This window comes from Peromyscus maniculatus, chromosome 7 (genome assembly GCF_049852395.1).
Source record: "Peromyscus maniculatus bairdii isolate BWxNUB_F1_BW_parent chromosome 7, HU_Pman_BW_mat_3.1, whole genome shotgun sequence".
In the NCBI taxonomy this organism is placed as follows: domain Eukaryota; kingdom Metazoa; phylum Chordata; class Mammalia; order Rodentia; family Cricetidae; genus Peromyscus; species Peromyscus maniculatus.
Window position 1 is genome coordinate 80473884 of NC_134858.1, and position 17841 is coordinate 80491724.

The window sequence follows — 17841 nt, forward strand, 5'->3', positions numbered from 1 at the left end:
AGCCCTTAGCAGGCTGAGACAGGAGAATTGTGAGTTTGAAGACAGCTAGGCAGCCTAACATGGAGACCTTGTCTCAAAAAAGAACAAATAAAGCAAACAAGCATAAATACAAAACTCCTAGAGAATACATAGGGAAATGATTAGAATTGTTCGGTAAATTTAGAAATGTCAATATATCCAAGTTAAAAAAAAATCAATTAATTTCCTATATCTGCAATAAAGTTGAACACAAAAAAATTTGTAAAGCAAGGGTACCCTTCATTATCACGACACCAAACTATCAGCTATCCTAGGGTAAATCTACAATAGCATACACACAGCTCTCTTTATGTATTAAGTGAATGAAAACATGCCAGGCATGTGGCCTGAAAAGTTGAAGCATGAAGATGACAATTTGTCTCAGATGTCTTTACAGGTTCAAGTGCCTCTCAACCAAACTTCCATTTTTCAAAGAATAGAAACTGATACATAGCTCCTAATATTTTCACGGAAATTCAAAATGCTAATAAGAACTGAAATAATCCTAAAGAACAAAACTGAAAACATACACACTAGCACTAACAGACATCAAGACTCACTATAATAAAGACAAAGTAACTGTGAAACAGAGACAAAAATCCCAAACCATACACCATAAACCATACACAGAATCACCTAAATTTCCAGACAGGGAAAAGAGGATATCCAAACTGGCCCTGAGTCAAATAGACATTTGTATAAGAAAAATCAAGAACAAAGCTTGACTCATTACCTTACACATGTGTATTCACGTTCATGATAAGTTCAAAATTGAATCAAATATGAAAGATAAACTGATGACCTAAAATCTGTAAATATGTTTGGGATACTGGTATAAACCTTGTTTATAATAAGAGAAAGAATAAAAACAAAGACTGTAAAGTCATAATGCACAGTAATTCAGAATGCTATTTCATCAAATTAGCTACCAAATGAGCACTATTAACAGGCATATTTGATAAAGATGCTTTTTTCCTAATGGTATTAAAAGATGACAAGAAAATAGGAAATACAGTTTCTAACAAGCACCAGGATTAGGAATTTGTTATCAAATAACATCAAGGCAAAGAATAAGTTTACTCTATGGAGGAAACACTCGGGGCTTTCCTGAGACACTGGACTTCAGGCAAACATCAGGGCAAGCCCCACTTTTCTTCCAAGTGCCTCCTCAGCTCTATGACAAGTGGAGGAAAACACTGCAACCTGACTGAACATTGCACATTAGATTATTACCCTCAGGCCTTAGCACAGCTTGAGAAAAGCATTAGCACACACTCAAAGTCACCCGATAACCCTGGTCCTCCCTGAAAGCAGCTTACTTTGGAGTGTAAGCATGTCTGTCACTCAAGCTCCCTCCTCTTACTTCCCACTCTGTCTACCAGTCTTCCAGTGTTCAGCCCCAATGGATGGCCCTGCTTATATTCTATTCGTTTGCCCAAGCTCTTCTTCCGCTATCTGAGCTCTATTATTGTGAGCCCCCACTTAAATGCTAATCGGGTTTCAAATTTCTTCTCTTTCATATATTTTTCCCTAATCCAAATTAGGTTCCTAAAATTTTCCTTCTCCGAAATTCTCACAGTATTTTACCTGCATCTCTCCTAACAATCTTTACATTTTATTCCACATTATGTGTTATCTATTCTGTATACATCCCATAATTGGTTTGCAATTTTGGGACCCCATTCCTAAAGTTATTGGGTCCCTAGAACATTTATTATATATATCTATGTAGTGGGAAATCAAAGTATGATTTAAAATATAAAATAGTGGGCTGTGACATAGAAATTGATTTTTTGTCCTCTGATGAAAATACCAGTCAAACCAACTAAGAGAAATAACTCAGTCATTTGATTTCTATTATATGGTCTCTCCTCTCTTCATTTTATGTACCCTTCAGACAAATGGCTTCCTCCCCTATAGGAGTCAATACTTTTCATGCATTCTGTAAAAAAATTAGAATGGAAAAATAAAGGAAGACAGAGTATTATATCACAATAGGTCATTTATCTGTTTTCTCAAGCTATGTGGGTTTGTGCATATATGATGTGTGCACACTTGGGTGTGTGTGAGCACACGGAAATCAGAGAACATGCCTTCCATTTTGTTTGATACAGGGTCTCTTCTTGTTCTGTGCTGTATACATCGGAATAGATGGGCCGTGCGTTTCTGGGGATTCTCCTGTCCCTGCCTCCCATTTTACCACGGGACTGCAGGAGTTACAGACATTCAGCCGCATGTGGGTTCTGGAGATTTGAATCCAGTCCTCATGCACACACGGCAAGCCTTTTACTCCTCAATCTCTGTGTGTGTTACTCCTCGATACTTCAAACATACATAGAATGAATCTTTTTCTTTTTCTTGTGGTTTGTCGAGACAGGGTTTCTCTGTGTAGTTTTGGAGCCTGTCCTGGATCTCACTCTGTAGACCAGGCTGGCCTCAAACTCACAAAGATCCGCCTGGCTCTGCCTCCCAAGTGCTGGGATTAAAGGCATGTGCTACCACCACCCGGCATAAATCATTTTCATGCTATGGTTACCTTCTCTCATCTCTCCCTCTCCCCATCTGAAACCCTTTTTATTCCCAACAAGTCCCCCTCTGATTTTCGTGTCCCTCTTTTGGAAAGAGCCTACTGAGTTTAATCAAAGTTCCTTGCATGAGTACTTACCCTCCAATTTTGTTAGAAGACTTGATTCTGTTTTACTCTTCAAAGCTACTAAATCAGAAATAAGCTCAGAACTTTTTTCATTGGACAGAGAGTCTTTGAAATGGACAGCTTGAATGGGCTACACAAAAGGCATAGAAAGACTTCAAATAAGATAACAATATCATCGCAGCAGTACTTCTATCTTAATAGAATATAATAAACTTTTATCTATTTGAAATTACTGCTTGCAAACTATCATATTTGACAGAGTAGGTTCACAAACTCTCAGAAAATATTAATTTCCTCTATTACTGATTACTGCATCAAGAAGGATCATAACCATTAACTTGGTGAATTTGCTTCCAGTAGACATATTAATATTAATATTACTTACTTGTTACACTATATTTCACTCAAAAAAGGAAGTGTTAAAAGGTTTGTAACCAACATAGAATAAGCTTGATGACAAGAGAAAATGTAATTATCTTGTTTACATTACTATACTTTTTATTTAGTATTTCTTTATGGGTTTTTCAGTACCAGAAGCTGAATCCAGAGCCCCACATATGGTAGTTAAGTGCTCTACCACTGAGCCAAATCCCCTGCTCTGACTTGACTATAATACCAAAATAATAGCACTCGTAAAAGTTAGCACCATTCCCTAAAAATAGAGAAAATTATTAGTATTTCAATGCATAGATCATTAAAGCTTATAATGTTGAAAATTCACACCCCAATACCAGGGATTTAAGCCAAGTACACTAAGAATATTAGAACCCCTAGGGATCACTGCACCTGGAACTAGTTACTTCCTTAGCAAAGATGGGGCCAGAGCAGACTAACTTTGATACTTAGGCTCTCACCTCTGCACCAGCATGTGCTCTGGTTTTTAAGATGCTTTGTCAGAATCTTATGATTAAACATAGCAATAAACAAAACCTGGTGAACAGCCCCCTTGTTAATTCCCAGACCCAGGCCAACTAATCCATTTAAATATATGCCTAATTAATGCACCTTATGATCCTTCTAAAAGATGGTTGATACTTGCTCTAATACCTTAATCTTTAAGAGATAGTCCAGGACTCTGAGCCACCTCTCAGGGGTGGTCTCAAACCTCCTGCGGCTTCACCAACACACTGGAGAGATAAACACTAGATCCTTTCTGTAAAGGAAGCTCTATGACTTCTAGACCTGGAACCTTTGCTTCACATGGATTTAAAAACTGAAATACCTTTAAAACTCTCAATTCACAGGAATCATTTCCACTTGGTTTGGATCCAGTTGTAATTGAATCTCGATATTCTGATCCAGATAGCTTTCTATAACCCATGAAACAAATGGATTATAACAGTTAACTTGAAATTGTTTCATTTTTCATTTTAAAATTGGCTTTAAATACACATATTGGGTAATACACACTTTGAATTGGAAGCATCTGTTTAAAAGGCATCTTTAAGAGTGACATAATTCTAATACAAAGGTGACTATGCTTAAAAATTAGGACTGGGCAATGACAAAATTGATGAAGAGATAGGTGATTGCTAATTTCTCCATTACCTAATAAGTTACAGCTGGAGTTAAGATAAGAATGTGGGAAAGGAAAAGTACGTAGGTGAAACTACATTTCAGACTGCACACAGAGCAAGGAAAAGAACATGCAATGAACTGCCATGTGGACCTCTATAATCTGACATACAGTCTCTTGTAAAAAGCAACAAAAACCTAGCTGAATGAAGCTTGAGGGATGGGGAGGAATTAAAAAAAAATACATTTTTAGAGTGGGAGAAAAATCTCCTGTATGCTTCAACTAGGTATTTGAAATGTAGGCACAAGATAAATTAACAGGCATTTGTAACTTAAATGCAACTACCCTTTTAACTATCAATATTTATTCAAAGCCTAAATATAATAGGGCCTCAATTACTGAAGGCACCAACTAAAATAGTTGTGTTTCTCAATTTTATTAGCACCTACCAACACATCCAGCATATTCCCATTTCTTGTATGGGAGTAAACACCAAAACTGAGAGTCGGGGAATATATCAGATACAACGAATGATGTTTCATTAGGAAGATGGAGTCTTACTATGTTGCCCAGGGTAACCCCACCCCCACCCAACCTCTGGATTTAAAAGAGTCTCACGGCTCAGCCACCCTGCTAGCTGGGGTTAAAGGTCTGGACCACTTCACTCAGCAGCCAATTTACTTATCCTACTTCTTTTTTGTTGCCTAGCACGTCTAAGGCCCTAGGCTCAATCCCTGGAACTACAAAGAAAAACAAATTAATCCTAATCACTATTACTTAGTATAAAAAAAAAAGTAAAGCTGGGCGGTGGTGGCGCACGCCTTTAATCCCAGCACTCGGGAGGCAGAGGCAGGCGGATCTCTGTGAGTTCGAGGCCAGCCTGGGCTACCAAGTGAGCTCCAGGAAAGGCGCAAAGCTACGCAGAGAAACCCTGTCTCGAAACCCCCCCCCCCAAAAAAAAAAAAAAAGTAAGATATTCTGGCATCAGTCTTTAAATATAAACCAATTAAAAAACCCAAACTCAAACACACCTTTTTGTAAGATTTGGCACGGCCGAGCCATCTGTCTTCTCATGGTAATCTGGGCTATTTAGAAGGTTAACTGGAACTCTTCCAAAGAGACACGACTAGAAATGATTTGAAAGATTAAGTAACCAATGGGTACACACAAAGAACTCACTACCATCTCCTTCCTCAGAGTAGACCAAAAATGACTTACCCGTTTAGTTTTGTTACTTTGTTTTAAGGGATTTCGTTGACTTATTTCTGCATCTTGTGGAGGCATGTTCTCTCTGAATAGAAAGAAAATAGCTGTGATTTTTCAGAGATACTATTAATACATATCTTCATCATACTGCTAAACAGTTACCAGACTTGCATGAAAAATATACATATGTGGACATATAAAAGATAACCGCATAAACACTGAATTTATTTTCTTACCCATATAAAATCCTGGCTGTAGCAGGCTGTCCTCTGGAATCACAACTAATGTGCCTAGTCTGTAAATTCCCAAGTGAACTGGAGAATGATTCTTGGGCAGTAAGTACTGTGGATGCTGTAAAAATTTCACAACTATGATCAAATTTACAAAAAAAAAAAAAAAAAGAGCAATCTTATAAATAGGAATATTTTAAAAGATAACTTGTAATAGGTAAGAGCCCTCATGCAGGATATGAAAGCATGACAATGTCATCAATACATTTTTTTTCCAACTATCACTTCAAATTACACATATAGCTTTATCCCCAGGGTAAAAGTATATCCTTTACTTCTAAACAAATGTTACGTTCTTATTTGGACCAAGTCATTTTAAAGGTGTTACCAACACAAGTTTAATGCAGGAAGGATCTTTGTTTCTGAATATCTTACCTCTTATACACCTACTTAATTTAACTTTAGGTTTTAAGCACATACTTAAACAATTTTTCTTGTCTTTAAAGTAGCCTGAATCCTAACTTACTCCAGGAAAGCACACTGCCCACTGACAGTCACCTGAAAAAGTCTTCTTGTCCTCCTCTGAAAGCAGCTGCTTTTTCTGGAGGTGTAGGTTGCGTCTGGCAATCTCCAGCATCTGCAGCGGCACGGCTCCACTTTCCACAGCTTTATTAAGAAGCTGTTCGCCTTTTTTAAGATTGCCTAGGAGAGGGAAAAATAACTGTTATTTGATGCAGCGCTGTTCACCCTCCATCTCCAGCTTCCTCTTTATGCATTAGGTCTTAGAGGGGAAAGCAGACTTACTCAATCATTGCCCAGCAAACAAATAAGCAATTCCTCACAGACATATACTCAACTCTCTATACCAATTCCTATTCATCACCGAAACACCACTTAGAAGTTTAATAAATTAGCATAAAAAACCAAACCCAACTACAGCAATTAGAAACATCTCGATTACTCTACACAGGTCCGCAGTCCTAGCAGTAAACATTGCTATAACAGACTATTCATAGTAACATTTAGTCATCAAGACTGAAAATTTGCTCAAGACTCTTCTAGCAAAAAGATTTACATAAAAATAAGGGTAAAGGCTAACATCTGCTGTTAGACTAATCCACATATCTGCCAAAATACAAAATAATCAAGAAAGATTACATCTAACTACAGAGATCACCAAATTTTCTTTCAATACAAATTTTATCCCTAATATTTAATAAATATGCAATGTGTACATCATTATCACACAGGATGTTATCAACTGTCATGGAGTCCATAGGCTATACTGCTGTGCATGTGGCTCTTAGGGTATAGAGAATACCAAGTAGAAAAAGTAGGGAAAACACTTCAAGATCTCACCACGGGAAAAGAATTTCGTAAAGGAGGTCAAAACTGGCAAATGTGACTTCATGACATTAAAAAGTTTCCATATAACAAAGGAAACAGTTAATCAGTAAAGAAACCACCTATAACATGGGACATCTTTGCCAGCTATGCATATAATAGAGGTCTAATATCCAGAATATAGAGAACTTAAAAAAAAAGTAAGCAGCAAGAAAATAGACCAATCAATAAATAAGCTAATGAACAGACAGTCATAAAGGAAGAAACGCCAAGTGACCAATAAATACATGAAAGTGTTCAATTAACTTCACTGCCACCAGAGAAAGGCAAACCAAAACCACATCAAGAATCTATCTTACTCCAGTCAGAATGTGAGTCATTAAGTCTACAAACAATAAATGTGGGAGCAGATGTGGACAAAAGAAAATTCTTATACAGTACTAATGGGAATATAAATTAGCCCAATTTTTGTGGAAATCAGTACCAAGGTTTCTCAAAACAGTAGAAACAGATCTAACATATGATCCAGCTATCTGCTGAGTATTTATTTGCTCCAGACTGCAGCTCAACATATGACAGAAATACTTCACAGCAGTGCTTACCGCAGCAGTATGCGCAGGGCCAGAGATAGGGCTCAGGGTTGAGAGCACTGGTTCTCGTGAGAACCAGGGTTTGTTTCACAGCACTCACATGGTAGCTCACAACCATCTATAACTGCAGTTTCAGGGGGGCCAATGCCATCCTCTGACTTCTACAGGTGCCATGTATATACATGGTTCAAGAACATACATGCAGGCAAAACACTCATACACATAAAATAAAACAGAAAACTATTCACAACACCTAAGCTGTGAAATCAAGATGGGTATCTAACAGAGAAATGGATGACAAAAATGTGGCACATATACACAATGAAATTATTTTCAGCCATAAAGAAGAATGAAGTTATGACCTTTGCAGCAAAATGGATGCAATTAGAGACAATCATAGTCAGCAAATTAAGCTAATCTTAGTTAAATATCATTTGTTTTCTTTTATGGCCCTGGATTTTATACAGTAACATGAAATCGTGTGTGTGTGTGTGTGTGTGTGTGTGTGTGTGTGTGTGTGTGTGTGTGTGTGTGAGAGAGAGAGAGAGAGAGAGAGAGAGAGAGAGAGAGAGAGAGAGTATATGTATATATACACATACACATAGATATGCACATAGAGGTGAAACTGTCTGGGGCAACAAAGGTGATTAAAGAGAGAAAGGAAGGGAGAGGAAGGGAAGGGTGGGGAGAATTGGGGTATGGAAGATGTGCTCAGCATATAATATATACCCTAAGAAAAGCTTTAAAAACTAAAAATGATATTTAATAAGAAACAACCTCTAGTTAATCACAATTTACAAACTTTAAAGAATACCAGGAATTACAATAATGATTACATCCATATGTTTATTGAGACTAATGATAAAAATGCATGTAATTGAGTACTTTAGTAAACCTAAAGACTCAGAGAAGCACCAGGAATTTAAGCCCTTGAGCTTTCCCTCTAAAGGCACACAGCAATCTGTGCACAGGCCTCAGGAAGCTGCATACCTCCTAGCGGCCTGTCTATCCGCCCTGCTCAAAACAATCACTATTCTGACCTGGTGACTACTGCTATACTTCAGTGATTTAGTTTTGTTTTTACAGACAGCTCAACTGATTCCTTCTAAAATATGTTACAGTTACCACTGAAAGGCCACAGGGTCTTAAAGGTCTGAGCAGACCTACCATAAGAAGCAAAGAGGAATCAGTTTCTCTCAGAGAGAAATATGTTTTACAAGTACACAGTAGAGCAGAATACAGATTTAGATTACTAATTACTAGGACTTAGGAATCCCCTAGGTAAACTCTGAATTCCCAAACCATGTCTGAGTTGTTCAATGTTTTTCCACACCTCAATCCTGGGGAGCAGTTTGCATTGAACAAACTTTACTTTAGGCACATCAGAGGGATTCTGCTAGCAGTGATAATGCTTAACTGGTTAGTACATAGGATCAGAATATCAGCACAAGTAAGCAGAGAAAAAGGAAGACTTGGCCAGAGGGTATTCTGATAGCATAGCCAAAGATGCCCAGAATATGAATGGGGGAAAAAGACTAAGGAATAGCCAGGTTAAAAATGTCTCACAGATGCCCCTGTCCGACACCAGCTGCAACACTCGGGAAAGCAGACCCTGTACCTCAGGTGGGCAGTACAATAGAGTCAATCCCATTGACAGAAGCGTGGGTGAGCCAGCCCTGAAGTTGTGAATATGGGAGAGCTGTCCCTATTACCCATCTGTCACGTGGCGGCATAGGTGGGAGAGAAATGCCTTTCACCCTCCTGCCCATCAATGCCTGAGGCAGGTGGGAGTGCAGACCCTGTCCCTGGCATGGGCAGCACAACAGAGCTTCTCCTGATGGCAGAGGTGTGGATGAGCCAGCCCCAAAGTGGTTAGCATGGGAGAGCCGTCCCCATTACTCACCTGTCATGTGGTGGCATGAGTGGGAAAGAGATGTCCCTCTCCACCCATCACCTGAGGCAGGTGGGAGAGGTGGCCCTGAGGTCATAGAAGTGGGAGAGCTGGACTTGCCCCTCATCTGCTGCAGCACTCAGGAGAGTGGCCCCTATGCCATACCTGGGCAGCACAGTAGAGCTGGCCCCAAAGGTAGGTGTGGGAGGTCTGACCCTGAGGACATGAAAGAGGAAGAACTGCCCCCCACCCCCTTTGCCCATTGCTGCAAGGGGTGAACTCCCCAGGGCAATGCAAGAGGGCTCACCCTGGTGGTGAGGATGGGGGAGAGCTGGCAGGATGACCAACCCTGCAACTACCCAGGCTCAGAACCAGGGTTATGGGTTGGCTCACCCCAATATCTACCCCATCTATGATCTGCTGGAGCACGTGAAGGGACCAGTCCTGCAGACCCAAAGCTGCAGGATCTCCACAATACAGGGCAACAGCAGGATAACCAAGAGGAGCTCCGGTGAGGGCCCAGCATCGATAGTGTAGCAGAAATCAGAGGTCTCGAACCAGACCGATTGCTCTTTGCAATGAACACTTACAAGTAATGATACATGAACAAAAGGGTTTATTTCATGACGCTCTATGTCACACTACAATTTCCATGACAAGATTAGGGGTGGGGGGTACTGTAGTAGAATATTGTTTCAAGGTGTGTTACTTTTGTTTATATTGCATTTGTTTAACTGTGAAGCTGTGTTCCTTTTCCTTTCTAAAACACCCGATGGTCTAATAAAGAGCTGAACGGCCAATAAATAGTGAAGCAGGAGAAAGGACAGGTGGGGCTGGCAGGCAGAGAGAAAATACAGAAGGAGAAATCTGGGAGGAGAAAAAAGGAGAAGGAACCAGAAAAGGAGGACTCCAGAGGCCAGCCACCCACCTACTGCAAGCCACAGAGTAAGAGTAAGATTTACAGAAGAAAAGGGAAAAGCCCAGAGGCAAAAAGTAGACAGGATAAGTTAAGGAAAACTGGCTAGAAACTAAGCCAAGCTAAGGCCAGGCATTCATAAGTAATAATAAGACTCTGTGTGTGATTTATTTGGGATCTGTGTGGTGGACTCCCCCCAAAAAGTAAAACAAACAGCAACAGGGTGCTGCAAGGGCAGAGGGCATATATGCAGGGACGGGGAATGAATGGGATCGAGGTGCACGATGTCAAAAACACAAAAAAAAACAAAAAGTTTAAAAAATTATGATTTTTAATGAGCTTAAAAATGTCTCAGGGGAAAGATGCCTTGGCCCTATAACAAAAGGCAGACTATGAAGAATCACATAAGCAGAAAGAAATGCTCTTGCAGTGGTGTATTAGGGAGATCCACCAGCTCAATGTTACAGTATTATTTTAACACACCCTCCAGTGCTATGACACCACTGACTAGACAAGCTTATCTAAGTTCCAGCTAAAATGGCTTATCTTTTAACAAACACTCAATAAAAAAGCTTTCCTTCAGATATCTTGGGTGAAGCACACAAATACAATGTTTGTACTTATTTCTATAAAACATTCCTTATAAAGATAGTAGTGTGAATACTCTGTACTCAAGCCATGAAGTCCTCCCATTCCATGTTCTCATCTGATCAACTGTATTTTTGCTTTAATTTTTCACTTCAAATCTGATTCAATATTAATGTTACAAAAGGACATGCTTTCACTTAAAATGTAAACTTGATATATTCAGATTACCTTGAGAGACTTCAAACTGCGCAAAAGATACATGCACAAAAGCAAACTTCTTGCAGTTTTCTCTGGCCATTTGAAAGTAGTCATGAGCATCATCGGGCTCTTGAATACTGCAACAAAACAGACCCAAATTTAAAAAATCAAAAGGACACAGCTACCTACACTTGATAACTTCTCTTTTCAAAGACATGGATTATTTTTTTTTCCTGCAATAATAAAAAACTAGGTTATATTTGTATACAGTTTTAGGAAATTTCTAAACTACGTACCTTTGAGTCATATATGTCCACAGAAAAAAATTTACATTAAAAACAAAAGTATTGGGTTAAAAAACATAAATTACATGTTTTTACCTTCTCTCTTTGTAATGTGGTACATACATAGTTGGTTAAGTGTAACTTCAAAACTGAAACTTACGCTTTCAATTCAGCAAGTCTGACTTGGATTCGAGCAAAGCTCTCATTCTGGCCATATTTATCTGAAGGAAGTGCTTCAATCGCTTGACTGTAGCGACCAATCAACTTATTTAAAAGAGCATCATTTAGGGGGACACTGTTCTTCTCTAGTTTCAGCAAGAAATTCAACCAGTTCTCTGGAGTGTTCGCCACCATCATAATTTGGTTAACAGTTTCTGAGTCATATGAAAAAAAAAGAAAGAAATCACAACAGAGAAATTGACAAATAATAACAAATTGCACTTTCCTCCAAATTATAGTTAATCATTTACAATACTGTCATTGTACATAAGCACCTTGTAATATTATTTTTTTAATTCATGATTTCATTTACTTTTAAAATTATTTTTGTTTTGGGTATAGCGGTGTTTTGCATACATGTATGCCTGGACACCACGTGTATGCATGGTGCTCCTGGAAGCCAGAGATCTTGAGATATTGTTTTAGGAATGTCTAAACTATGTAACTATAAACATAAAAACAGAGACAGTTGTAAATCATAATATGGGTACTGGGAATTGAACATGAGTCCTCTGCCAGTACTCTTAACCACCGCCATCTCTCCAGGTCTTATCTCACTATTTTCTTTTCTTCCTGCTCCCCGCCCCCCTCTTTTTTTCCAAGACAGTTTTCTCTGTGTAGCTTTGGAGCCTGTTCTGGAACTCACTCTGTAGACCAGGCTAGCCTTGAACTCACAGAAATCTGCCTGCCTCTGCCTCCCAAGTGCTGGGATTAAAGGCGTGCACCACCACTGCCCTGCTTTATCTCACTATTTGCAATTTTCACATTAATCATGTAATTTATTAGCATTTCAGAAGTTTATGTCTCTTGCTGGGCATAACTTTTACTGGGTGATAATAATGATACCCAACATTAGTTCCATGAATCTCAAACTTAGTTAAAATACAACCAAAGAAACACAAAGACCAATAAGGCTTTCTTCTTCCAAGTTTTAAATGCCCTGCCAATTTCCTGGTCTCACCAACCCATGCCTTCAGATCCTACAGGGCTTCCTGTGGGTATCAGTTTTCTTGCTGTGAAATCCCATCCTACATATAACAGCAAGAATAAACTTCAAGCTAGGCATGGTGTCGCACACCTTTAATTCCAGGACTGTGGAGGCAGAGGCAGGAGGATCTCTGTGAGTTTGAGATCAGCCTAGTCTACATAGCAGTATCAGGACAGCCACAGCTACACAGAGACTGTCTCAAAATAAATAAACAAAAATTACAACAAAAAAGAACAAACTTCAGACACTCTTGTTTTGTTTTTCTAAAAGGGTTTCATATAGCCCAGAATAGTCTACAACTCAATACTTAGCTGAGGGTGACCTTGAACCGCTGACCTTTTGGGTGTTGAGTTTCAAGGCCTTCGACAGCCAAGTCTTCTCTGCCTAGTGTACACAGCCCTGGGTTAAATCCTCCAAGCATAATTTTCACTTGGTAACACACTTATTTAGTGCTGATTCGTGTTATTTTTAAAGAAAGAAACTTGACTGCCAATCTCCTATTTAGGATATTTTAGTGGTTACTAGGATTTTAAAATTATAATTTCCCAAAGATGCGATCACTTCATTTACAAACAAAATTACTCTTCTTGCTTTCTACCAGAACAGCCCATTCCTGACTTTGCTTTTTCACTCTAAATATACCTGGGTTGAATCCTAACTTAATTTTTCAGTTTACTGTCTACTAATTTCCTAACAAGTTAGTTTGTGAAATACCTACAAAATGTATTTTGTCACTGTGATCTGGAGATTGATTCCTGAGGCCTCTGGGTACCAGGCTCTCTATTGAACAGAGTTCTTCCCATCTGCAACCCCCTTTCACCTGAGAAATTTTTAAGAAACCACCAGGAATGCAGGTATATAAAACAGGTATACAAATCGAACATTTACTGACAATATCATAAATCAACCCAATTTAAAATAACTGTCACACATAATTTTACCATTTATTAAGAATGAAGGCAACCTGTATACTAATGAAATGGATATGCTTATTTATTTCTTACATAAAGAATGAAATCTTGGCTGGATATTTGAAATTGCAGCATACAGAGCATCCCTAGTGTTCTTCAGACTTGATCAGCATTTTGATTTTATTATAAATTCTGTTCTAATACTAAGCATAAATTAATCTAACAATTTTTAATGACATTCAAGTCAGCAAACCTGCAATTTTTAAAATCAAGCTTTCTAACATATTACAATCCAAAGATAATGGTAATTTGATGATACACATGAGGACTAACAGTGAGAAAATGTTAAAAGTCTTATTTTTCACCATTAAACTATTGCATTTCTTTAAGAGCAAGAAACTTCGTATGTACGGTAAAAACATGCAATCATCTCACATCTGAGCCAGGGTATTGCAGGCAGTGTTTACTGGCACTGAGTGGTAGGACACTGTGTACAGTGCAAAGTACACACACTGTGTGCTTAGAACCGAGGCTACAGAGCAGCTGAGCAAGGCAACATGGGCACACGCAGGCAGAAACACACTGGATTTATCGTACATTTGCCTGTGAATTAAATTTCAGCTACTGAGCATTCAGACACTGTTGCCAAGTTTTTCCTGACCCACCATTCATGTAATTACTGGGGTCTTAACCCAGTTTTAAAAGATGGAACACAGAGCATCTGTTTTATCCTGTGAATATCCATATGTTGGTCATTCAAATGACATTAACCATTTGAAACATAAAGACTTCATTCAGCTTGTGAGACTAATGCTTCTTACAAAACTAGAGATTCATACTAGTTTCACTCAGTTGTTATACCAGGCTTCATTCTAAGCACTGGAGATAACAACAGACTGGAAACTGTCCTCATAGCAACAGCATTCTAGTGGAGACCAGAACAATAACCAAACATATAAATAAATTATACATGAAACGAATTAGGGCTATATAAATAACACAAGGAAAGAAGATAGGGGGCACACTCCCATCTCAGTAAGCAACTATTTAAAACAGATACATTACGGAAGGCCACACAAAGAGACATTTATAAAGACCTGAACAGGTAAAAGTGAACACATACTTGGGACTAATAGGGACCTCTGGCTAGAACAAGTTTAAGACAGGAAAGGGGGTGATGAAGCTACCAGACTAACGGGAAGACCCTTCAAATCTGGTGTTTGGTATTAAGATTAAATTTAACTTTAGGGGACTGGAGAGAGGCTCAGTAGTTAAGAGGACTTGTTGCTCTTGCAGAAGACCCAGGTTCCACTCCCAGCACCCATATGGTGGCTCACAACCATCCATAACTCCAGTTCCAGGGGATCCATACCCTCTTCTAAACTTCAAGAGAACCAAGAATGAAGGTGGTATACATATATGTGTAGGTAAAACATTCACACATAAAATTTAAAAGAAAATTAAATATAACTTCAGTAAAATTGATGAGATTTCCTCAGTTCATAGAAAAGAGGAACAGAAAAACAAACAAACAAAAAGCAAAAAACCCCTGCATGTATATGGACAGCAGGCAGATTAGCCAACATGGCCAGCTGGCAGGAACAGAAGAGTAAAGCAACTTGTGAGCACACTAATAAATAATGCTTTTGTTGTTGTTGTTGTTTTGAGTTTTTGAGACAGGATCTTACTGTTTCCCACACTGGCCACAAACTTGAGATCTTTCTGCCTCAGATCCCCAAGTGCTGGGATGACAGGTATGAGCTACCTTACTATGCCCATGTGCTTCTCTCTGCCTCTCTCTAGACAGCAGAAAAATCTGTAATAATTCTAGGCAAATAAGTGAAAGTACGAAATGGGCTAATCGATAACCATCAATTACTGAAGAAAAAAAAATCTATGTTAGGCAACACACAGTGGTTAATTTCTCTTTCTGTTATCTTGGAGACAATAAAGTGTTGTTTTTTTTTTTTTTTAAAGAAAAGAAAAACTCACCTGTAGGATCAGCACAGACTTTATTCAAGTTCAGCTCATCAGTAAGGTCTTCGTTTATCTTATTTTTAATATCTCTCACTTTGTTCATTATGGAATCAATTGTCAATTGTCTGCCACTTAATTCTTCAGCCTCCATTTCTAAGTTGTAACTCACCTTTCAGAAGCAAGGAAATGAAACATTACTTTTGTGAATGTATCTAAATGTAGTTATTAGGTGTTAGTGGAGCACCAAAATCAAACCAAAACCAAAAGAAAACACACAAAGACACAGGTTTGTAATTTACCAGAAAAGTTTCAATGAGCCAAACACACATCTATTCTTCCCAATACACTATCAGTGAGGCTACACCGTATGTATCTGGAAGACACACACACACACACAAATGCTACCCATGAGTTTTGTTTGTGTGTTTGAGTCAGGGTGTCAAGTAGCCTAGGATGGCCTTGATCTCTCTATGTCACTGTGGCTGGTCTTAACTCTTCATTCTCTTGGTTCACCTTCCTAGTGCCAGGATTAATATATACACCACGTCCAGCGAATGTCCTTTAAAACTTCATTTCTCTGAATGTCTTCCCTTCACTTTTCTCCAGAATTCTTTTCTCTGGGCCGCCTACAGATTCCATCATTAAAAACGAGAGAAAGATGGTAATTTCTTGAATTCTGGTAGTGACAGTGGAGACGTCAGGAGCCCGTTAGGTTACCTACTCTGAGTAAATACCGACATTGAGAGTACTACACAGAAGAGTCATCCTTCTAGCGATAACTGACTTTCAGCAGTTTTGTCCCGGACAAAACCGTGATTTGTGCCTCTGGCATTCTAACGCAAGGACTAAGGTCCTGTCGCGGTACTGCGCACATGCCCAGCTCATCTGTATGACCGTGTTTGCAGCTGCTCAGCAGTCGGCCGTCTTTCTTCCCGTCACTCTCCTCAGCGATTCTCCACAACGCAGAAGCTCAAGGTCACGACAGAAATGCGGCGCCAGGGGGGGCGGGGGGCCGCCAGGAGCCCCCCACCTCCTCCCAGCCCCCAGCCAGCAGAGGCAGGTGCTGAGAGGTGCGCCGCCGAGCCCGCCCGGCGCGTCCCACCCACTTCCGGGCCCTGCTTCCCACTACCAGCCCCGGGTCCTGCAGGCCGCCCCGCCGCCCCGCGCTCCCGCTCGCCTGGCCCGGGGGCCCCCAGCGCGACTTGTCGCCGCCCTGGCCTCCCGGAAGCCTCCCGCTGGTGGCAGCCGCTCCGCATCCCCTGCACCGCTGCACTCACCTCGGGAGGCCAAGCTGAAGACGCAAACAGAGCAACCCCAACCCCTGTCCGGAACCACGTTTGAATTTCCCCGCTGACTCCACCGCCGCCGCCTATTGGCTGCGGCTCGTCACGTGGCAGCGTCGTCCGTGATTGGTTGCTTGTGCCGCGCCGCCTCCTGCGTGGAGACTGGGCGCACCCACCCGCAAACATCCCGGGGATTTGTCCGCCCCTGCTGGATCGTGCTGTTCGCATCCACTCATGAGTCGGGGTTTTTTTCATTGGCGCCTCCTTCTACTTCCAGCACCCTCCAAGGAGCCCCGGCTTTGTTTTCAACCCAGGGCCCCTCCTTCCCTTTGTTAGGATTCTGTTACCCGCCCCCCCCCTCCATGACCGCCCTGGCTGAGCTCATCTCTCCAAACCCCCTCCCTCCTTGGGATGCTGTCCCAGTTCCAAGCTCAGCTGCTCTTAGAAGAAAAGCTTCTCTAGGCTTCCTGTCTGATACTCAGCGACCCTGACTGGCTGTGATTTAACTTCATATGCGAAAAAGGAGAAAAAGGCGGCTGCTGTGTGGTCGGACTTGACGCTTGGTTTTGCTATGTGTAAGAAGCCAAAGCTGTAGCCAGAACTCTCCAAGCAGCATGAAATGCCTTCGCCTCTGTCTGCCGTTGCTGATATCCAAATCCGTGGATGCTCAAGTCCTTTAAATAAAGTGGTCTTTATACATGACCTATGCTCTACTCCTTATACATTTATTTTCTTTAGGGCAGGGGGTATTTGTTTGAGACAGGGTCTCACTGTGTATCCCTGGCTACCATAGAACTCCCTGTGCAGATCAGGCTGTCCTTGCACGTAGAGATCCACCTGCCTCTGCTTCCAGGGTGCTGGGATTGAAGGCGTGTGCCACCACTCCTGGATTCCTGAATACTTTAAAATGGAATGTCTTTACATCATTTGTAACACCCGATTCAATATAAATATGATATGAGTTAGATGTTATACAGTATTATTTAGGGAATAGCAACAAGAAAAGTCTGTACAATACGATTTTTTTCG

General features: G+C 40.3%; 1 protein-coding gene across 11 annotated transcripts in view; it reads right to left on the reverse strand.

Moving 5' to 3' along the window:
* The window catches only part of Ttk (TTK protein kinase), a 47532-nt gene extending 30608 nt beyond the window's left edge, over positions 1 to 16924 (reverse strand). Inside the window, exons 1-10 of one of the 11 annotated variants that reach the window (XM_016003862.3) lie at positions 16807 to 16924; positions 15545 to 15698; positions 11595 to 11808; positions 11181 to 11287; positions 6182 to 6325; positions 5630 to 5744; positions 5406 to 5478; positions 5219 to 5313; positions 3894 to 3981; positions 2684 to 2801 (exon numbers count right to left, since the gene is read on the reverse strand). In XM_016003862.3, coding sequence (XP_015859348.2) covers positions 2684 to 2801; positions 3894 to 3981; positions 5219 to 5313; positions 5406 to 5478; positions 5630 to 5744; positions 6182 to 6325; positions 11181 to 11287; positions 11595 to 11808; positions 15545 to 15680 — 1090 coding nt within the window. In that variant the 5' untranslated portion in view covers positions 15681 to 15698; positions 16807 to 16924. Of the gene's footprint in view, positions 1 to 2683; positions 2802 to 3893; positions 3982 to 5218; positions 5314 to 5405; positions 5479 to 5629; positions 5745 to 6181; positions 6326 to 11180; positions 11288 to 11594; positions 11809 to 15544; positions 15699 to 15828; positions 16675 to 16806 lie in introns of those variants that run through there. The other 10 variants (XM_076576751.1, XM_042281364.2, XM_076576752.1 and 7 more) reach the window with 10 other exon arrangements.
* Positions 16925 to 17841: the final 917 nt, after the last annotated feature.